At 41.2% G+C, this 23,943-nt stretch overlaps 1 protein-coding gene across 2 annotated transcripts in view; it reads right to left on the bottom strand.

Annotated features, from left to right (window-relative positions):
• The window catches only part of med13a (mediator complex subunit 13a), a 192,705-nt gene that overhangs the window by 30,783 nt on the left and 137,979 nt on the right, over window positions 1–23,943 (bottom strand). For both annotated transcript variants that reach the window (XM_059973634.1, XM_059973636.1), the window contains exons 17-22: window positions 22,482–23,413; window positions 18,305–18,484; window positions 14,491–14,714; window positions 14,162–14,354; window positions 13,208–13,616; window positions 10,979–11,198 (exon numbers count right to left, since the gene is read on the bottom strand). In XM_059973634.1, coding sequence (XP_059829617.1) covers window positions 10,979–11,198; window positions 13,208–13,616; window positions 14,162–14,354; window positions 14,491–14,714; window positions 18,305–18,484; window positions 22,482–23,413 — 2,158 coding nt within the window. The remainder of the gene's footprint in view (window positions 1–10,978; window positions 11,199–13,207; window positions 13,617–14,161; window positions 14,355–14,490; window positions 14,715–18,304; window positions 18,485–22,481; window positions 23,414–23,943) is intronic.

Below are 23,943 nucleotides of genomic sequence, written 5' to 3'. Positions count from 1 at the left end.
GTGCAGCCATCAGGATTGATGAAGGGGAGTAATTTAAAATACAACACTGATCACTGCATAAAGATCAAAATCAGATTCTTCAAATTCATCTTTTGCTTTCTTCACCTGAAGCTTCTGTGCTGTGTGATCTGTTACAAACCTGTGGGTTCACATGGTGGACTGTTGCTTTAAGAGCGCCTGAGTGAAGCAGGACTAACTATGATATGAGAGAGAGAGAGAGCGAGAGAGAGAGCGAGAGAGAGCGAGAGAGAGCGAGAGAGAGCGAGAGAGCGCGAGAGAGCGCGAGAGAGCGCGAGAGAGCGCGAGAGAGCGCGAGAGAGCGCGAGAGAGCGCGAGAGAGCGCGAGAGAGCGCGAGAGAGCGCGAGAGAGCGCGAGAGAGCGAGAGAGCGAGAGAGCGAGAGAGCGAGAGAGCGAGAGAGCGAGAGAGCGAGAGAGCGAGAGAGCGAGAGAGCGAGAGAGAGCGAGAGAGAGCGAGAGAGCGAGAGAGCGAGAGAGCGAGAGAGCGAGAGAGCGAGAGAGCGAGAGAGCGAGAGAGCGAGAGAGCGAGAGAGCGAGAGAGCGAGAGAGCGAGAGAGCGAGAGAGCGAGAGAGAGAGAGAGAGAGAGAGAGAGAGAGAGAGAGAGAGAGAGAGAGAGCGAGAGAGCGAGAGAGCGAGAGAGCGAGAGAGCGAGAGAGCGAGAGAGCGAGAGAGCGAGAGAGCGAGAGAGCGAGAGAGCGAGAGAGCGAGAGAGCGAGAGAGCGAGAGAGCGAGAGAGCGAGAGAGAGAGAGAGAGAGAGAGAGAGAGAGCGAGAGCGAGAGAGCGAGAGAGCGAGAGCGAGAGAGCGAGAGAGCGAGAGCGAGAGAGCGAGAGAGCGAGAGCGAGAGAGCGAGAGAGCGAGAGAGCGAGAGAGCGAGAGAGCGAGAGAGCGAGAGAGCGAGAGAGCGAGAGAGCGAGAGAGCGAGAGAGCGAGAGAGCGAGAGAGAGAGAGAGAGAGAGAGAGAGAGAGAGAGAGAGCGAGAGAGAGAGAGAGAGAGAGAGAGAGAGAGCGAGAGAGCGAGAGAGCGAGAGAGAGAGAGAGAGAGAGAGAGAGAGAGAGAGAGAGCGAGAGAGCGAGAGAGCGAGAGAGCGAGAGAGCGAGAGAGCGAGAGAGCGAGAGAGCGAGAGAGCGAGAGAGCGAGAGAGCGAGAGAGCGAGAGAGCGAGAGAGAGAGAGAGAGAGAGAGAGAGAGAGAGAGAGAGAGAGAGAGAGAGAGAGAGAGAGAGAGAGAGAGAGAGAGAGAGAGAGAGAGAGAGCGAGAGAGCGAGAGAGCGAGAGAGCGAGAGAGCGAGAGAGCGAGAGAGCGAGAGAGCGAGAGAGCGAGAGAGCGAGAGAGCGAGAGAGCGAGAGAGCGAGAGAGCGAGAGAGCGAGAGAGCGAGAGAGCGAGAGAGCGAGAGAGAGAGAGAGAGAGAGAGAGAGAGAGAGAGAGAGAGAGAGCGAGAGAGCGAGAGAGCGAGAGAGCGAGAGAGCGAGAGCGAGAGAGCGAGAGAGCGAGAGAGCGAGAGAGCGAGAGAGCGAGAGAGCGAGAGAGCGAGAGAGAGAGAGAGAGAGAGAGAGAGAGAGCGAGAGAGCGAGAGAGCGAGAGAGCGAGAGAGCGAGAGAGCGAGAGAGCGAGAGAGAGAGAGAGCGAGAGAGAGAGAGAGAGAGAGAGAGAGAGAGAGAGAGAGCGAGAGAGCGAGAGAGCGAGAGAGAGAGACAGTTGGAACGAGAGCAACAGAACAGCTACTCTCATAGTCTGAGTAAGGAACTGCCGGGGCAAAGTTTGCTCCAGAATGTCTGTCACTTTGTATAATCCAAAAGAATGCATTTAGGAATGTCCTGTGGGACCACTAGAAGTTAACCCTTCCCTGGGTATGTTATGTGGTAATCACTTCAAGATGACATTCCTGTGACAGGTCACTTTAGTGATATATCTTAAGTGGACTTTGGATTGATTCAACAGACAAGATCTTTGATGACGGTTTTCATTTACCTGTGGAATCCGACATAATCGCCACCTCTCTACATTTACCTTGGATTACAAATATCTCTCTCCCATCATTCACTTTGTGGACATCTGAACTTTCCTATTTTACCTTCGTAAGCCTCTAAGCTTTGTTTTCAAGCTTGTTACCTTGGAAGCCACACACATATATACCTGCATAACCCTGTTAACTTCTGTTTGTCTTGTTTCAGTCATGATATTATAAGTAGTTACTAATAAAGATAGTGGTTTTAACATCAAAAGCAGACTCCATGTGTAATTCCATTGCTGCTGGGTACATACAGATCAGCTTCTCAATACTTATAACTGAGTTGGATAATGAGGAGACTTGTGCTGATTTTTGCCAGCTGAATAAAGGTTAGTGCTGTATTAGGTAGAAGAAGTAACCATATAACCATATAACAATCACAGCACGGAAACAGGCCATCTTGGCCCTCCTAGTCCGTGCCGAACCCTTAATCTCACCTAGTCCCACCTACCCGCACTCAGCCCATAACCCTCCACTCCTTTCCTGTCCATATACCTATCCAATTTTACCTTAAATGACACAACTGAACTGGCCTCTACTACTTCTACAGGAAGCTCATTCCACACAGCTATCACTCTTTGAGTAAAGAAATACCCCCTCGTGTTTCCCTTAAACTTCTGCCCCCTAACTCTCAAATCATGTCCTCTAGTTTGAATCTCCAAAGTAGATTTAGAATTATAAAAGTACATTGACACCTAAAGACTGAAGCTCAGGAGAGGGTACAGGCATTCAAGGACAAAGAAGGAAGTTTATAGTTGGAGCCAAAGGAAATGGATGAGGTACTAAACAGATACTTAGCAAGAATATTCATTAAAGAAATGTACATACAAGACAGTGAGGTAAGTGAGTTCTGCCAATATTCTAGGGTGTGTTGATATCATGAAGTAGGTAATGTTGGGTCTCTTGAAGGACGTGAAGGTGGATTAAGTCCAGAGACTGATGAGACCTATCCCAGATTATTGAGAGCAGCAAAAAGGGGAGGTTTCCTGGCAGTTGACAATACAGTCGGCCCTCCTTATCTGCAGGGGATTGGTTCTGGGACCCACCGAAAAAACACAGATGCTCAAGTCTGTGGACTTTAAGGCCTGACGGAGCTCCAAACTTTATTGAACCAGTCTCAGAGCAGTGGACTTTAAGACCCAGTGGAGGTCGGGACCCGCCACCCACAGTGTTTCTGTTCCGGAAAACAACCAAGATTGAAAATAAAGTGGAAATAATAAAGCAATAGTAAAGAGGTGAAACGCCATTGGTCACTGGAAAAGCATTAGGCTAGTCGGTCAATGATTGTAACAATTTTAAAGGGTAAAGTGAGAATAATAGAGCATATGAAGACCCTGCCCTGATGAAATCTACTATTACTAAGCAACACAGTGGTTTAAGTTTTGAAATACATATGTTTCTTAAGTGTTTTATATGCATAGAAAGGTAAAATATATACTGAGACAAATACTTGACTAACTGATGCTAAGTAATACCGAATGTACCCGTTCCAACTTAGAGAACTTCCAGTCTTTTTTTTTATTCCCGATCTGCGGTAACCTATGCACATCCTCCCATATACTTTAAATCATCTCTCGATTACTTATAATACCTAATACAATGTAAATGCTATGTAAATAGTTGTTATACTGTATTGTTTAGGGAATAATGACAAGAAAAAAGTCTGTACATGCTCAAACAATAAGCGTTGGAGAGAGAACTTTAGGGTTTTCCCAATCCGCAGTTGGTTGAATCCGTGCATGCAGAACCCGCGGATAAGTAGGGCCGACTGTATATAATTGCTTGCCAGAGGCAAGGTCCCAGACAACTTGAAGGTAGCTATTGGAGAGAATTAGGAATAAGACTAACATATACTTGGAAAAGTATGGTCTTATTACAAATAGTCAGTATGACTTTGCGCGGGTTCACAGGGCATGTCTTACGAACTTTAAGACTTTTCTGAGGAAGTTATGATGATGATTAATGGGGTGGGATAGTGGATGTTGTCTATGTGGACTTTATTATTTAGTGATTCAGCACGGTAACAGGCCCTTCTGGGCCAACTAGCCCATGCCACCCAGTTAAACATATGTGCCAATTAACTACTAACCATGTATCGTTGGAATACGGCAAGGACCTTCATGCTAGACCCACAGATTAAGACAAATGGGATCACAGTGACTGGTAGATTGGATTCAAAAATGACTTGGCTATAGACAACAAAAGGGTTCCCTGACTAGAAGTCTATGACCAGTGATGTTCTGTGGGGATCAGTGTTGTGCCATTTGTTATACAAATAAATGACTTGGATGAAAATGTAGATTAGCTAAAAGATGGCTAACAATACAAAACTTGGTGGAGTTGTACGTTGTGAAGGTTGTCTAAGGACATAGATCAGTCAAAGGTAAGGCCAGAGAAGTGGCAGGTGGCATAAGTGTGATGTGTTGCACTTTGATAGATGAAATGTAATGGGTAAGTACACAGTCAATGGCATGGTTCATAAGAACATTGATGGACAGAGTGACAGGTTCAAGGGTCCCTGAAAAAGGCAACACAAGTAGCTAGTACAGGAAATAAGGCGAACAGTGTACTTGCCTTTAGTAGTCAAGATGTTGAGTACAAAAGGCAGGAAATCACGTGGATTACTGTGTACAGTTCTATTTGCCACATCTTCGTCTTCCTGCTAGAAGTATCAAGTTCAAGAGGCGTAGTTTTCAAGATGGGTGGGAGGGGAGAGATTAAAGATGTGCAAAGCAAGTTTTGTTTTTAAACACAGTAAGTGCCTAGAGAACATGCCACTAGCAATATTTAGAGGCATGTAGACAGAGACATGAATATGCAAGAAATGGAGGGATATGGTTTAATTTGGCACCATGGGCCAAAGGGCTTTTTCCTGTGCTCTACTGTTCTATGTTCAGACGGATTTCAATGAAGTGCAATTTTGTCCTTTCTGAACCAAAATGAAAGGGGAGCACTCCAACAGATACTTATTTGGTCAGATTATTTTTAGAGAACACAGGAGAGCAATAGATATTTAGAAATGAAGGAATTGCAAGATAGTGGGCTTGTGAAGCAAAGAGGTAATGCAATGATCTTAGAGAGTCACAGAGCAGCATGTGGAGCTTCTATTTCTTGTACAATTATGAAAGGAGAACAGATTTGGGATTGTGGATGCTTTCAGTCTCTGCAGCTGCAAAGTTATTTATTTAGAGATACAGTGTGCAACAGGCCCTTCCGACCAAACAAGTTGTACTCCCCAGCAACCCAACTATTTAACCCCACTCCAATCACAGAACAAGTTACAATGGTATGTCTTTGGACTGTGAAAGGAAACCAGAGCAACCAGAGGAAATCCACATGGTCATGGGGAGAACATTCAAACTCCTTACAGACAGCACCAAACTGAACTCCAAATTTGAACATGTTATGGCACCCGTCCAATGTTGGTCAACATATCTAACATCAGGAGACTTACCCCCCCCCCCCACCCCCCACTGTATAAGGAAGCACATTTTAAACTGGTAAACTGCCAGTTTACACAACTGGGTTTAGCAATCTATCTCCTTCCTTTTGTTCCATGCCATGACCAAGGAATGTCACTAAAGCATGGATTTTAATACAATGCTCCCATTTTCGCCCATCCCAGAGGAAAAAGAAAATGCTGTGTGAAAAATGTGTTAACATCTGCTTCAAACAAAGCAAAAATAAAATCCTCATTAAATATTCAGCATCTAACCAATAAAATGCAAGAATCAATATACTCTGTTGGCCTCAGACAGACCAGTTACTCCTGGCACAGAGAGTTTGGTTACAAATTCTCTCCTTCTCCCTCTCATACACACGCATGAACTCATTACTTTGTTCAGATTCTGTATAGAAGATCAAACCATGCAGATTATGTGTAAACAAGTATACAAGGTGCCTGTTCCAAACACTTCCAGCCACTCTAAATTCCCCCAACCAGTTCTAAATACTTTAGTAATTCAAAATATTAATAGGATATCAAATGACAAGATCCAAACTGAATGCATGAAGAAGTAGTTGAGTTGCCATAGCACTGTTCACCAGATACAAATACACAAGTTTTTCCAGAATAGTGGCACTAAATCGTCACGAGTGGATGTGGAGAGAAGTCCTACTCACAGACAAAACATTAGGCCCAATATGGAGATCATACAGGGGCAGGGTAGAAATGCTAGAAATAGAGAAAAGCAAGGAACTTAAAAGAAAAAGACAGGTCTCAAGGTTTAGCAATTGTTTAGCATTCATGAGTTAAGTAAAAGGACATTTAAAAACAGCAGAATACTTAAATAACAACACACACAAAATGCTGGTGGAACACAGCAGGCTAGGCAGCATCTAGAAGGAGAAGCACTGTCGACGTTTTGGGCCAAGACCCTTCGTCAGGACTAACCGAAAGGAAAGATAGTAAGAGATTTGAAAGTAGTGGGGGGAGGGGCAAATGCGAAATGATAGAAGATCGGAGGGGGTAGGATGAAGCTAAGAGCTGGGAAGGTGATTGGCAAAAGTGATACAGAGCTGGAGAAGGGAAAGAATCATGCGACGGGAGGCCTCAGGAGAAAGAAAGGAGGTGGGGGGGAAGCACCAAAGGGAGATGGAGAACAGGCTAACAACTAAATATGTCAGGGATGGGGTAAGAAGGGGAGGAGGGGCATTAACAGAAGTTAGAGAAGTCAATGGTCATGCCATCAGGTTGGAGGCTACCCAGTCAGTATACAAGGTGTTGTTCCTCCAACCTGAGTTTGGATTCATTTTGACAATAGAGGAGGCCATGGATAGACTTATCAGAATGGGAATGGGACATGGAATTAAAATGTGTGGCCACTGGGAGATCCTGCTTTTTCTGGCGGACCGAGCATAGGTGTTCCACGAAACGGTCTCCCAGTCTGTGTCGGGTCTCGCCAATATATAAAAGACCACACCGGGAGCACCGGATGCAGGATACCACACCAGCCGACTCACAGGTGAAGTGTCGCTTCACCTGGAAGGACTGTCTGGGGCCCTGAACGGTGGTGAGGGAGGAAGTGTAAGGGCAGGTGTAGCACTTGTTCCGTTTACAAGGATAAGTGCCAAGAGGGAGATCAGTGGGAAGGGATGGAGGGGACAAGTGGACAAGGGAGTCAAATAGGGAGCGATCCCTGCAAAAAGCAGAAGGGTGGGGGGAGGGAAAAATGTGTTTGGTAGTGGGATCACGTTGGAGGTGGCGGAAGTTACGGAGAATTATATGTTGGACCTGGAGGCTGGTGGGGTGGTAGTTAAGGACAAGGGGAACCCTATCCTGAGTGGGGTGGTGGGTGGATGGGGTGAGGGCAGATGAAATACTTAAATCATCTTTCTTTTTTTGCAGGCTACATTCAGATGGAGAAGAAAGTAACCTGGCACCTTTCCCTACTTCCCCAAAGTAACATGGTTAATTAAAACAAAATGCAGAAAATATTCAGAAAGTTGAGCAATATACGTGGAAAGAAAAACAGAGTTTACATTTAATAATGGGTAACCTTGATAAAGTGGGAATACTGATTTAAGTTCTAACTACCTCAACTGCCTTCCTTGGTATGACTAGCCATTCTCTTTTATGCCCACTGGCTTTAGTTGTGGCACCTGGTACCACAATTCATCAAGAGTTCTTGCAGTCAAGAGCAGTAACTCCGAAGATTTTACTTCCCACCCCTCCCCCCACATCTCACCTTACTTTTGGAATTCAACTCTGATCCACATTTGGATCAAGGCTGTAAGGAGGCCTGAGCCAAGAAGCCCCAGCAAAACCCAAACTGAGCATCTGTGTATAGGTTATTGACAGTACTATTGATCCAACTTTGCTGATAATTAAAACAGACTAATTGTGTGGTAAATTAACAGTATTAGATTTGCCTTGCCTTTTATAAAGAGGATATATCTGATAATTTTTCTTCTACAACTCTACTGAAATATCAGAATAATAAAACTTCAATAAATTGGCACCTCTCCGGATTTTGGTAGAGCTGGATTACTGGAGTGACATGTTTCCAGATGATTGATTATATTAAATTAATACCTCAATAAACTTTAAACTCACTTTTATTACATGTTACACAGTAACAATGTTATGATAATGTCACTCCCATTACTAAAGAGAAAGCGCTTGGGAAGCTGCAAAGTCTTAAGGTAGATAACAGATGGTATACACCCCAGGCTTCTGAAAGAGGTAGCTGAAGAGACTGTGGAGGCATTAGTAATGATCTTTCAAGAATCACTAGATTTAGGATGGGTTCTGGAGGACTGGAAAAATGCAAATGTCTCTCCACTCTTCAAGAAGGGAGGGAGGTTCAAGGTACTTGGAGGCACATGATAAAATAGATCAAAGTCAGCAAGGTTTTCAAAAGGGGAAATCTTGCCTGACAAATCTGTTGGAATCTTTGAGGATAGAACAGACAGGATAGCCAAAGGAGAGTCAGTGGATATTGTTGATTTGGTTCAGGCGGCCTTTGACAAGGTGCTGCACTTGAGGCTGCTAAACAAAATAAGAACTTGAGGTATTACAGAAAAGATACACAAGGTGACTCATGGAAAAGACCAGAGATGAGGCACAGAGTCGTGAGCAGCTCCATCTCAAAGCGGTGAGGAAAACTGAAGAATCGAGGTGAATGTGGAGGGGTCAGAAATGACTCCCAACAGAGACAGTCAGCAGCTGGATTGATGGTGTTGGGACCAGGATTGGTGCATTCAACCCAGATCGGTAGCGTTTGGACCCTGTTTGGCAGTCAATCATTACGGAAGGACTGTGTTCATGCAGCTGTTCTCCTTGTATGCAGCCTAAAAGACATTTCCCATACAGTATTCTGTTCATGTGATTATTGGACTACTGTATACTGCTTTCCTTCCGTTTTTCTTTCTGCAGCCGGTTGGCAGGTGTGAGTGTCTAGTTGGGGGTTTGGTGCTACTGCCGCTGTTTTTTTCTGCGAGTGAGAGTATCAGGAATCTGAGATTATTATGTGTAGGGGGTCAGCGATCGTTATTACACTTTCTTTTGCTGCGGGGAGGAGGTAATTGTGGGGTCTCTGAGCTTTGTTTCTTGGGGTGAGGGGAAGGGGGGGTGGCTGATGAATTTTCTTTCATCAGCACCCATGGTCTTTCTATATTTAATAGCTATCTGGAGTAGACAAATGTTGTTGTATCATACATGCATGCTTTTGACAATAAAATGAACCTTCGAAGATAATAAACTAAAATGGATAGAAGATTGGGGAACCGGCAGGAGGTAAAGAGTGGGAATAAAGGGGCCCTTTTCTGGTTCGCTGCTGGTGACGAGTGGTATGCCACTGGGGTCGGTGTTGGGGCCGATTCTTTCACGTTGTATATCAATGATTTGCATGAAGGAATTGACAGCTTTGTGGCCAAGTTTGCAGATGATATGAAGATAGCTGAATGGGCAGGTAGTGTTGAGGAAGCAGGGTGCCTGCAAGGACTGGAGAAAGGGACAAAGAAGTGACAGATGGAATATAATGCAGGGAAGTGCATGCACTTTGGCGAAACGATTAAAGGTATGGGGTATTTTGTAAATAGGAATAAAATTCAAAAATCAGGGGTGCAGAGGGACTTGGAAGTCCTTGTGTAGGATTCCCCAAAGCCCCAGATCCCAATCTTTTTTATGCCATGGGACAATACCATTAAGCAAGATAGACCCAGGTTGGGAATTCCTGCCCTAAAAGTTAACTTACAGGTTGAGTCAGTAGTAAGGAAAGCAAATGCAATGTTAGCATTCATTTCAAAAGGACTAGAGTACAAAAACGAGGATGTAATGCTGAGGCTTTATAAGTCATTGTTCAGGCTGCACTTGGAGTATTATGGCCCTTTATCTTAGAACGGATGTGCTGGCATTGAAGAGAGTCCAGAGGAGGTCTAAAAGAATGATCCCAGGAGTGAAAGGGTTAATGTACAAGGAGGCAGGAGAATGGAGTTGAGAGGGATAATAAATCAGTCATGATGGACTGGCAGAACAGACTTGATGGGCCAAATGTCCTGCTTCTGCTCCTAGGTCTTATGGCCTTATAATGAATCTTCATATGAACTGGGTAAACTCAAAGAGAACAATGGAAACAAGGGCCTCAATAAGTCCAAAGAGAGCCAGATACTAAGCAGGCATGAATTCCACACAATCAGATAGTGGATTATCAGAATTCCTCTGTAGCTGGGAATACCAGAAAGTACTTATTATGAAACTGGCCTTTAGAAAACAATAGGACTGGACAGAGTCTATGAAAGAAAGGTCACACTTGACAAATTTGTTATGACTCGGAGATTGTAACAAAAAGGATAAAGGGGAAACAGCAAGGGATTTGGTGTACTTTGACTTTCAGGAGGCCTTCACAATTAAATTACTGCTGCAAGGCACCTGGACCTGTGGAAAAAAGGATTCCCTTCACTCCAGACAGTCTAGATAAAGCCAGGTGGGTAACAGAAAATATTTATAAACTTTCATTCTATGATGAATCACCACAAAATCCTTCAAATTTTACCTTCAAGTGTATCCCTCAGAGTGTCAGACACCCCGAGCCAATAGGCTGGTCCTGGACTTATTTCCACTTGGCATGATTAACTTGTTATTATTTATTTATGGTTTTATATTGCTATATTTCTACACTATTCCTGGTTGGTGCAGCTGTGACGAAACCCAATTTCCCTTGGGATCAATAAAGTATGTTTGTCTGTCTGTCTAATGCTCCAATGTGATTGTTTTAAAGCACCCTAGTATCAGATAATCTTCAAATTACAAATAATTATCCACCACCCTAACACACAAAACAAACACCTCCAAATGCATTACATGGGTTCCTATAGAGGTCAATGCATAAAGATCTTAGACTTGAAGAAGAGGTATTCTTCGAATGCTAAAGCAATCTTGCAACAATATTAAAGGAACTAGTTTCTCTTCTATAGTCACTTTCTCATCTTAAAAACCTGTACCCACCTGCACAGATATTGCATTTTTGATGTGCTGGGGCAAGAAATGGATCATCTCCAAGTAGCAGCGCAACAGCCCGAGTGTCCAAACATTTGAAGACGACGAACTTTCATCGTCAGTATTATATGTAAAAGGATCCACAATGTATACAACAATAGATGGTGGATAAGTGACAGCATGTGATTCCCCTTCTGTCGGGACCCCAATTTTATCCCTTTCCATGGTGCTGCAATACAAACAAAAAGAATCAAAAGTCAGCATATAACTGCATATTATTAACCAAGGCATTACAGTATCAGTACAAAACAAGGGTGGTATAATTGTGCATTTGTCAACAATGACACACAGATCTAGTGACTTGATCCCAACCTTGAATGGTACATGAATGGAGTTTGCAGCTTCTCAATATGATCCTCCCCTGTGCATCCCAAAAATGTGCTTGCTGATCAGTTAATTGGTTACTATTCACTGCCCATAGTGTAGGTGAGTGTCAGAAGGGAATCAATGAGCAGCGGAGAGAAAACAGATTACACAGGTAAGTAGTGACAGATAGGACAATCTGCATACTCTGAGAGCCAGTATATGCTATGGGCAGAATGGCCTACTTCCATATTGCAAGGAAATGTAAGGAAAGCCAATTGCATTTACTCCTTGGCCATATACAAGCTGGTATCACTGATACCTGGAAAATAATTTATTCCTTCTGAAAGTAAAATAATTATTCTATTTTCATAGGTTCATCTCCTTGACTGGCCAGCCCAAAGTACATTCTCTGTCATGGACATACAAAAACATACCATCAGCTCTATTATTTTATAATTCAGAATTGCAAACAAGTAGTATTTTGCAACTCCTATTATTTTTCTCTCCAAGGCATAAAGAAAATATTTAATTGTTTTTGACATTTCTTTTTAAAAAAAAACAAGGCATGCATGGGTTTAAAGCTCCACCGAAATACATTTATAATTAGTAAATACTAGCATTCAATTTTACCGAGAGGTGAAGACAGCAATCTTATCTCCAGCAGGAAAAGAAAACAACCCATCTGTACTCTGCCCAAAACATGAATTTGAATCAGTAAGTCAAGGGGGGGCTCTGCAGCAGAAAAGAACATTCAATGGTTTGATGAAGATATGAATAGTGAATCAATCTTCTATCTCTATGATAGGAATCCAGTAATCTGTTATTCACAGTGTTCACCAATTACATTAAAGACACATTACTCTCAGGACTCTACAATATCCCTGTATTTTGGGCGGCTATCAACGGGAGCCAAAAAAAAAACATGGACAAGTAACTTCTGTGACACATCTGTATGATGAAGACAGCATTAGTAATGCCTCTTCTGATTCACCCCCATCTTAATAGATTTCATTGCCGTCAAAAAGTCCGGACGACTGTCCTGATGTTTATCTGACATAACTCTTTCAAACCAAAGCTGCATAACACCCTACGATAATTGAACCAAACAGGCAGAAACAATGACATATAAATTGCTCAAGTTAGAGCATTTGTACATATTTCAGGTCCTGGGTCCAATGGCTTTCAGATTCCAATGGATTGTATATATTCTCCTGGATTTGTGATAATAGACAACCTCTTTGGTACAAGAGGAATCCAAATTATAGAAACTGCATACACAAAAACAAAAGATGCATTTTAACATCTTTCTTATTACTGCTGTTTGTTTGTTCCTATCAAAAAATGCAAGAAAAATTATATTACCAAAGCATGGTTAGACCACATCTGCAGTACTAAGAACAACTCTTTATTTCTTTTCATTTCTAATTTTTGTCTTGCCACTAGTGAAACAATTTGGGGTCACTTTTAGAAACAGTCATTGAAGGATACGCAGTTTATCTCCTGCTCTCATATCCACTGTATTATGATTCAGTTGCACTTTTAGTCAGTGGTTATTCCCTGCACACTAAAAATTGGAGCCTTTACAATTCTAATTCCATGAATTCCAAGGATGTCAGTTATAGTTGCATACCGTTCTGACTTGGAAATTTATCATCTTCCAATATTGTTGCTGGGTCTAAATTGTAGAATTCATGACCCAACAGCATCATGGAATTTTATAGATCAAGAAAGAAACTTTGTTATAATCTGCTTTGTATCCAAACAACATCCTCTATACTTGCACATGAAATGGACTGCAGACATGCGAGGTTCAGTTCATTCAAGTGCAAAATATTCACAAATCAGAGCATTTTAAAATGGCAACTCGCTTACCTCTCCGGAGGATCCTGATGCTGCTGCCCTGTACCACCTGTTGTTGCGTCATTGGATGTTCCAGTATTCTGCTGGGGTAGTTGTCCATTCTGGGTGGCTGATCCCTGTGCAGTCACAGCACTAGAGTTGTTGTTCAAATGTGTAAATGACGAAAAGGAGGAACACTGTTTGACAGCAGATGATGAATTGGCCAGGGGCACGCTCGAAGTGGCAGCGGCAACCGTGGAGGCTGCAGCAGTGTTTGTTAAAGTACTGGTCAGTACAGGAGTGGAGTTGGAGGCTACAGCAGATGCAGCCCCAGCAGAACACTGTAATGGAGTCTGAGAAGTAGTGGACCGACTGGATGGGGAAACAGGGTTAGGTTGTGATAACAAGGAACTGTCCAGTGTTTGACCAGCAAGATATGGGCCTGAAACAAGGAGAAAATATATATTTTAAAACACTGAGCACGGCTGCAAGTTTCTTACAAAATGCACAAAATGACATTTATTTAAACTCTCTCAAATATTGATCAGAACAACTCAGGAGGATAAAAATAAAAACTTTTGGAAGTAGATGCATCTGCTAGAATCTTGGACATATAGTACTCCAGTTAACTTCGTGATCCAGGTCTTTTGATAAATGTCCTTCACCAGAAATGTTAATTTTTTTTGTAGACTTTTAGCATATAGTATCTTATGTTAACACATTTCCAAGACTTCACAAATAGCACATGCTAGTAAAAAGAGTGAAACCAGGGTTCTAATGTTTTTCTGTATAAAATAGCAAATGTGCAGTCGGTTAACTGTGCAATCTGTCTTATTTGCAAAGAAATTGCTATGTTCAGTATGTTGTCTGCTTTAGTATTAGAAATCAATTAATATACATGACATAGGCACTCAAGATAATAGATCATTTAACAATTATGTGACAAGGAATTATCATGCTAGCTTACCATTGATCACAAGTACTCACCCAGATCATGTCTGCATACTTCAGCGTAAAGTTTCAGTTTGGAATAAGCTTCACTGTTGGTGTTCATACAATGCTGAGAGAACCAGTCAGTTACCGGCTGTTCTGCAATTTTCAAAGCTGCTTTGGTCCCCACTTTCATGATGCCATCAGGAAGCAACTTTGAGATAGGCCTGTGCTGTCCAAGTCTACAGGACTGAAGTTCAAGCAAAAGAGCATTTGTTGAAATTCTCAACAATATTTTTGCATTGTGGTTTCATTTAAACCATCATTTTGGCAAAAGGAATTTACCTTTTAAATATTTAAATTCATATACATAAATGATTACTTACCTCGTAGACTGCACTAAGATCACGAAAGAAATTCCTTGCTCCATTTAAAAGGGCTTCGTTTTCCGGACATACCACCACATACCCAATATCCCTCTGTGATCCATAGGGCTCAAGGAGAAGCTTCTCCCAATATGGCAATGCAAATGGAGATAACACCAGAAAATCGCATTCATAACCTAACATAAACGTTGGGATAGGAAGTGGCTCCGGGGACTCATCAGTACCTGTGTTGATGAAAGATGCCATCAGTTAAGACCCAATTGCTCAAATTATCAGTCTTTTATACTCTCCTGCTTTACCCCTATCACGTAATAGCTGTTACTTTGTATGGTGTACCTGCATCTTTATAACCACAGGTCTGGTTGACAATATCCTTTTTAAGTCTCCACTATCAAACCAGATATAAAATCACAACATGAAAATAGACTTGCTGGTCTATCTAATCCACATCAATGTCATTCCTCCACACGTAATACTAATGGTATGTGTATACTACTCCAAGCCCATCTTAAATAATATGCAGAATGCTCTACTGCTGGAATGTGAATAACACATTTTTTAAACATAAAAGAATCTTGGAATCTTTACCATGTGATGAGTGGGCAATTATTTTGGCTTCTTGCCTATTTACTTTCAAACACAATATGGTCAGTTACTCTGCTGTTTCCAAATAATTAGAGAATTACCGCAACTGCTTATGTAAAATGTTATCCTAAAACATCTCGTTCTGAAGCACTGAGATCACAACATTGTCAAAACTACTTTAAGGAAAAGGACTGCTCTCTGAGATTACTCTCATGGGATCAGCATAACGTACTCAGTTTCAAGTTTGGCACTCTTGTACAAATCAGGTGGTGCGGGTTCAAATCCCACCATAGTTTTTAAACTCAATCTATGTTGACACTTCCAAGTAAAAAGGATGCTGAACAAAGCTGTCTCTAAACTTAGGGTTTTCAAAAATCTAATGGCACTGTTAAAGGGAGTGGATGAGCTCACCACAAATTGATTATCTTTTTATTGTAGATGATTAACTGTTTGCTATTTCATTGTTATTTTGGGGCCCTGATGTGCACCAACAATTACAAAATATAACTCATTTCAATTCGCCAGTTGTAAAGTGCTTTTGAGCACCCTAAGATACACCACAAACACAGATTCTCTTTGTACAAAATCCATTACGAGTATCAACCCATGCCTGATGAAATGTAGGTTAATTATCTCATGCTCAAAATCATCTACATAACAGAGTTGCACTGTTCGAAAACGCACAGCAATAACAATCCAATACTTTAAACAATTATTTTGATAAACAACTTTCATTTCATACTTTCAGGAGCAAGTTTCTGACTTTAGCCTTCATCAGCATTAGCCAGGTTAGCACAACCAATCCGAGTATGAACAATACTCACAAAGCAGAGAATTAGACTATCCTGTCGGCTGCATGACACCCTCACATGTTGCACCTTGTCAAAGGCCTTCTGAAAAATCCACATCTACTTCATTTCCTTTGTCTACCCTGCTTGTAATTTCCTCAAAAAAACTGCAGTAGGTTAGTCAGGCAGGATTTTCCTTTCAGGTAACCATGCTCCATAATTTCATCCCTAACAATCGATTCCAATAACTTCCCAACCACTGATGTCAGGCCAAAAGGTCTATAGTTTCCTTTTTGCTGTTTGGGAAGCTAAAATAAAGAGAACTTGTTGTGGATTATAAATAAGCCAGAAAAGAACTCAAGGAGAGAATTAGGAGAGCCTGGAGGGGCCATGGAAAATCCTTGCCATGTAGGATTAAAGAGAATCCCAAGGCATTTTATACAAACCATCAAGAGCAAGAGGTTAACAGAGGAACTGGTAGGATCACTGAAGGATGGAGGACAGTTCATGTATTTGAAGTTGGAGAATGTGAGTGAGGTCCTAAATAAGTATTTTGCATCCGTATTTACCGAGGACATGGATCATAGGGTGAATTGTTCTAACTTGTTAGGGCAACTTAAGAAAGCAGCTAACCCTTATTACTGTCCCACAAAAGCAAATTTAATTAATTTGAAGTTGCCTGCAGCTACATCCTATAAATAAATTCGAAAAGTTTTGTGTGAAGGGAGAACAGGGAGACCTCACCAAATGATGTTAGAACATAGACCAAAGAGATCTCTCTCCCTCTCCCTCTCTCATTCATATGTGGGTATAAAACAGATAGATCAGAAACTTGCTCCAAGATGATAAAGTAACAACATGGTTGTTAGTACTTAACAAAAATTCCATTCCACAGCCACTGACCCAAAATTATATCAGACTAGGGTAACAAGGAACAACACTTCAACACATCTGCTGCAGGAACCTTTGTCATGCACATTTTAGTTCAAGAATTGACAGTCCTAACATTTTCTTGGCTTTTTTTTCCCTCAGTATCATCCAACATTTTCCTGACTATCTTGACAAATATCTATCAAGTCTGTGTATGCTAACCTATAACTGGTTATAAATAAAATGGATTTTAAAATACTCATTCTTGCTTTCACATCTCCCAGCCACACTCACCCACACTTATCTGCTCCACCTGTTCACAGTAGTACTTTTCAGGATATCCATTACATACAATATCCTCAGGTCCACAACCAATCTAGCCCCACTGCCCAACACTCCCTGGCAACCATGAAAAGCACGGACCACTTCTTATAGCTCGCGTGTCACACCTCAGAAAGGGCGGACATCAGTAATGAAATTCACATTGCCCTCAATAGGTCAGTACAGCCACAGGTCAATTGAGAGAATGTCTCCAGACCTAGAACTAAAACCTAGGACAAACCACATGGACTATTGGGCAGCAGGTAATCTTTGATCTTCTGACTATATACAGCAGCCATTTCAATGCACTGGAAAGATGGCACCAATGCCTCCTCTATAAAATCCTTGAAATCTGTTGGAAAAAGACAAAGCAATATTGCTCCCAGCCAAAATTCCTAGCACTGATCTCTCTCGGTCAGTTCTTCTGGGCAAACACATGTCATTAACCTGCCTAACATGTCTCCCAAAACAAGCACTTTATTCCAAACTCTATCACGGGAAGGAGTTTCCAGTTGGAGAGCTCAGAGCCTCTTTCAAATAAATTCAACCTCCCCATTGACCAAAAATCCATGGTCCTTTATGGCTCAAAGAAGGAGTATTGAGAATGGCATTGGGATCCTCAAATCTATGCACCAGGAACTCAGGATTAACAACAGGAGTACACCACTATAAGAACCATCAACACACTAGACATACTCTGCCCCACTTGTGGTACAATTTAAGGTTCCACAATATACCTGGGTATACCTGTAACTTTAGAACCACAACACAGAGTGGAAGTCAGTCATCCTGGGTCACAAGTCCCAATGACTGCCCAAAACTACTTTAAAATACTTAAATTTTGATTTTTCGATCATCCTTAAATTATTCAAACATGATGCCACATTTTCACCTGCCAAGGCTCTAAACTTTGGAGATCTTCCCAAGATCATGCTGTATCTTTTTTCTCCTCTAAGATACTTTAAAATCAATCTCATTGACCAAAGCATTTGACCATCTCCCTGAATATCCCCATGTCCAATTCTGGATGAAAATGCCCCTGTAAATCACTTTAAGATGCTTTGCAAAATTAATAGTTATCCTATTTGTATAGCCTAGTACTGGTAATCATGACTTCATGATGAATTTACAGAGGTTACAGAGATTTATAGAGATTAAACTGGAGATTAAAACTACTTTCATAACTCTATTAATATATTGGTAAATACACTGCATCCAATGGCAGCAAACTAAGGTAGTAGTTATTTTACCATAAGATCCCCGACCAGCCAGTTTGTGGAACTGTTGCCAAGTGAGTGGTCCTTGGACATGCTGAATGCTCTCCCATGACCTGACTGCTCGTTTCTTCTGAATGGCATCCTGCAGAACAGGTTGAAGAGAGAGAAGCAGGCGCAGAAGATCTTGTGAGCACAGCATGCTGACATCCACAGCTGGAAGAAAAAAAGAGAACAATTTTACCTTCAGGAATAGGAACTCAAAATTTCAGGAAAAAATGTAGTTTCCATTTACCTTAAAATATATTGTGCATATTAACAAGCAAACACTAAGCATAGCTTATGCCATTTTAATCAGACATTAAACTGCTTATTTTAATGTGGATCAACATTCCATTTAATTAAACAGATGAATACAGACTCTAAGTGTTCATTCTTAATAGCATTTTCAAGAATCTCGTAACATTCAATATGTGCAATGAACAAAAAAAACAATCTGGATTAAAAATAGAAGTATTTCATCTTACATAATCTTGCATTCACTCAATCAGCTAGAAATGGTCAGGAAATAATTATCAGTTGGCATTGGAGCACCAACAGATTGACAGAGAATGTGGCACAGGTTATTACCCGCTTCTAAAATATTAAATCATTATTTAAGAACATAATTCAGTGACTTACAAAACTGAAGTGAAGGTTTTAACAGGGTAACGCTGCTTCTGGATTTTCCATGTAAAAGTGAGCTAGTCAAATCTTACCATTTGACCTGGTTACTTTAGTTAACACCATTTGAAACAGTTCAGAAGCAAAATAATCAACTGTGTTTGCATACAGAAATATCTACATTTCACAAAAATGATTCCAAAAAATATAAGGGTTAACATACGCAGAGCATTTAAGAGCTCTGGGCCTCTATTCACTAGAGGAGTGAGGGGAGGGATCTTATTGAAGCCCATCAAATACTGAAAGGTTTAGATAGAGTAGACTTGGGGAAGATATTTCTAATGTGGGTGTCTAAGACCAGAGGGCACAGCCTTTGAATAGGAGTCCCTTTAGAACAAAGATGTAGAGGAATTTCTTTAGCCAGAGGGTGGTGAATGAGTGGAATTCATTGCCACAGACAGCTGTGTAAGCCAAGTCATTGGGTATATTTAAAGCAGAGGTTGATAAGTAGTTGATTAGTCAGGGCATCAAAGGTTACAGGGAGAAGGCAGAAGAATGGATTGAGAGTCATGATGGAATGGCAGAGTAGACTTGATGGGCTAAATTGCCTAATTATGCTTCTATGTTTCATGGTTTTATGAAAAGTAGTTTTGAGACATTCAAAGAATATAAAAAGCAATATATTAATCAGGTTTTCTCTCTTTCTCATTTGTAATACATGTCACAACGATGCCAAACCAACACAAAAATGGCCCAAAGATAACAAAAGAGTGGATACAAGTTGCTAACAGAAAGGAGATTGGGATGGGCTGGGCTGACAATGTGGAGGCCTTCAATACAAGAGTTGGGGCATTATGTTAGTAATAGAAATTGTTGGTTGGAACACAGTTAAAATATTGTACACGGTTCTAGTTGCCAAGCTACAAGGAAGTGATAAAGCTGAAAAAAAAGGTGCAGGAAAAAAAATACTAAGCTCTTGCCTAGAGTGGAGAACATACGTCAACAAGAAGAGACTGAATGGACTGAATGCATTTTGCTTGGACGAAAGAAGTCGAGGGGTAGCCCTACAGAGGTTTATAAAATCATAAAAGGGACAGACAGATTAGATAGAATCTTTTCATCAGGATAGAGAAGTCTGAAACTAGTCTGCATGGGTTTAAGATGAGAAGGGAAAGATTTCAAGGCAACCTGAAGGGCATGTTTTGCGCACACGGTAGAAGTACAATTACAAAATTTTAAAGATATTTGGACAGGTACGGGGAAAAGAAATATTTAGACATGCATTTAGGCCAAACAAAGGCAAATGGAACTAGCTTAAGATAGGCATGGTCAGCATGCGCTGGGCCCAAAAGCCTCTTTCCATGCTGTGTAACTATATGATAATGTTATGATACAACACACATTAACAAAGGTATTTGAAACAAATACATTTGAAAACTATTCCCATTACCAAAGTAGGTGGTTACTTAAAATTATCTCCATCTTATTTTTGTAAAAAAAAGCACAGAATTATGAAAATATTAGAGAAAATAGCAGAACAATAAATATGGCATGACCAGAGCATAATGTTTAAGAAAAAAAATAAAAATGCTTATTGATTCTACAGCATTACATAAATCTCTAAATATTTATTAAAAAAAACATAAGCTACATTTTTGAGCATGTTTTGGTATCTCTCAAGTAAATCATTTTCAGAAGCCAATCAATTTCTTCTCTCTATAAACAGTTGAACATTTGTCAATTCTTTTCCATTACAGTGAACCACAGGATCAATTGCCAAATAATTTGTTCATATTATTTCTGTAAATTTTTAAAAACTAGTCAATCTTTTAACTAGATCACTTTTGCAAAGTTACAATTGAAATTTAGCAGCAAATATCCAAACACGATACTATCAGAGAGTATCTGAAGCATTCTGAAAAAGCAGTTGGTGCAAAATTATTCATCATAACCAAAATAAAATTCAACAATCTCTCAGAATGAAGACCTGTGACTAGTGGTAGGCCACAGGAATCAATCCTGGGTCCCTATCATCTATATTAATAATTCAAATGATAATGTGATAAACTGGATCAGAAAATTTGCATTAAGGGCACAGTGGACACTGAGGAAGACTAAAACAAACTTACAGCATGATCTGGACCAGCTGGAAGAATGGGCTAAAAAAATGGCAGATGGAATTTAATGCAGACAAGTGTGACGTGTTGCACTTTGGGAGAACCAGTCAGTGTAGGTCTTATATGGTGAGCAGTACGGCACTGAGGAGTATGGTAGAACAGAGGGATCTGGGAATACAGATCCATAATTACATGAAAATGGTGTCACAGATAAGAGTCAATGTTTTTGGCACATTCGCCTTCATAAATCAGAGCACTGATTACAGCAGTTGGGTTGTTATATTACAGCTATACAAGATGTTGGTGATGCCAAATTTGGAATATTGTATGCAGTTCTGCCACTTATATACAGGAAAGTCATTAATAAGCTAGAAAGAGTTCAGAGAAAATTTACAAGGATGTTACCAGGACCTTGGGTGGTGGGGTGGAGCTACGGCTCTACCAAAGGAGGTGTAAGGCACTCCTTCCCTCCGTTAGCCCACAGGTCACCCTTGGGTAATGTGTAACACCTGCTTAGCTCCCCAACAATCAGGGTCACATAAAGACATGAGAGCAGCTGGTGGATAATCATATGAGCAGCTGGTGTATATCACAAGTCCTGATTATGCGGCCATTGACCGCTGAGTAGACAATTTCTGAAGAGTACTGATTATAGCTAACCATTTCTGTAGAAAAAATTGCTAAGAACAATCAAGGTCATGGAAAGACCATGATCATCCACACCATACGACATGGCACATAACAAATGAACTAGAACTTGAGCACCCGGGTTATTGGGAAAGGTTGAATAGGGGCAACACAGTAGCACAGAGATTAACGTAACATTATTACAGCATCAGTGAACTGGGTTCATTTCTCGCTGCTTGTACGTTTTCCCATGACTGCTTGGGTTTCCTCCTTGTGCTCCAGTTTCCACACACATTTCAAAGACGCATGGGTTAGTATGTTAATTGGGCAGCATGGGCTTGTTGGGTTGGAGAGACCTGTTATCATGTTGTTTCGCTAAAATATAAAGGTAAGGACTTCATTCCCTGGTGCGCAGGAGAATAAGTGGAGGTCTTATTGAGGTATACAAAATTATGAAGGGTATAAATAAGAGTAATATAAGCAGGCTTTTTCAACTTTTAAAGTTGAGTAATGCCACAACTAGAGGTTTAGAGTGAAAGGTGAAATATTTATAAAGGGAACCTGAGGAACAACAACATCACTTGGGGTGGTGCAAGTGTGGAATGAGTTGCCATTAGAGGTGGTAGATTACAACATTTAAGAGAACTCTGGATAGGTACATGGATGAGAGAGGTATGGTCCCAGTGCATGGTAAATAGGCCTGTTTCTGTGCTGTATGATTCTATTATCATTAATTAGAAAAAATACAATCCATTCTAAAAAACTGATGAACTCTGCTGCTACCCATCAAATTAAGAACAACTCACCATTTCTTCTTGACCATAAATGCAAACAAGAGCTTTTCATGAGTGTTTCATCAAGCTTTCCTCCTGACATATTTTCCATGAATTGATATCCCTGCTCCAAAGCCAAATAACATTCCCTGTGATAATCTTTATCCTCCACACGTACTGGTGATCCCACTGTCCGCAATTTTGCCACTACTGAAGGATCCACCGATCTCAGCGGGGAGAAGGGATTAGTGCACTGGTCCTGAAGTAGCAATATTAACTCATCAGGCACTTTCAGAGGCTCCTTGGGGCTTCCTTCCCCTTGTTCAAGAGAAACACTCCTGAGGTCCTCTAATCGTTTCTCAACCTCACTGCTGCAATCCGTGTTTCGCCCAATGATATCCACTTCATCTTCCAAAAAGAGCCCAGAGTTGTTTCCAAACCTTCGGTTCATGACAGCACTAAATCCGCACGTACAGGAGATCTGAGATTCTTTGGTTGGGTCTGGGATGTACAAGCCAACATCGGCTCCTTTGATGTTCATGTTGCAGACACAGATGCAGCAACTGTCGAAGCTACAGTCTTTAAAGAGATTCATAATGGAATCAGATAAAATCAAGTTTACATAAAGGCTGTGTGCCTCCGGGATGGATTGCACTGTTGCAGGTTCTACTGAGTTTAGCGGGCGACACGTTGAAGGCGTAGAGGCAGGCGAATACAAATCAGAGTTCTCATATTTCACTGAGCCTTGGACACTGGCTGGGCCCCCGCAACCACGAGGAGTGCGTGGCGTCCTTGGTGTTCTGGGAGTAGGGGCAGAGATGCGTGGAGTGGCAGGTGATGGAAGAACACCAGCACCACTATTACTGGGAGGAGCACTATTCGTCACTCCAAATGGGGTATGCATTTGTGGTGTGCAAGTCTGAATGTAATCTTGATCCATACCACTACCAACACTGGGAATGTTTCTACAAAACAGAGCAGATTATTAGTTAAACCCATATCAAAAATGTATTTAAGTTTTGACATATACACACAAGTTGAATGTAAAGAACAGGATAGACAAAATGCTTTTGTTTTCTCAGTCTGTAAACACAGAATTTTCACTGCGAGTCACTCATCCAATCAGGAAAATACTACAGCAGATGGACTGATTATAAATTATACCATTTCCTTTAAAATATAGTTTCATGAACAAATTATGGCACTGATTTCTTTAGCTAAATCTACACTGATTATTGCCTGTACTCCAATCATAAACCAGGAGGCCCTACTAACAGCTGAGTGATACACAGCATTTAGGTTTACACAACATGGTTAACAAGTTCAACCCATTCTGCTAGTTACAGATCCAAATTCTCAGTGGGATTAACTTCCTTTTGTGGCTATGACAGGGCTAAGCATTGTGCATTCCACGATTCCATGATTCCATGATAGTAGATACCAAGTGCAGAGATTTTCAACAAGAGAATGAAAGCAAAAACCTAGAGAGGTTAAA

The sequence above is a fragment of the Hypanus sabinus genome, chromosome 6 (genome assembly GCF_030144855.1).
Source record: "Hypanus sabinus isolate sHypSab1 chromosome 6, sHypSab1.hap1, whole genome shotgun sequence".
NCBI lineage: Eukaryota > Metazoa > Chordata > Chondrichthyes > Myliobatiformes > Dasyatidae > Hypanus > Hypanus sabinus.
Note: the sequence above shows the minus strand (reverse complement) of the source record. Positions and strands in the feature narration are given on the sequence as shown.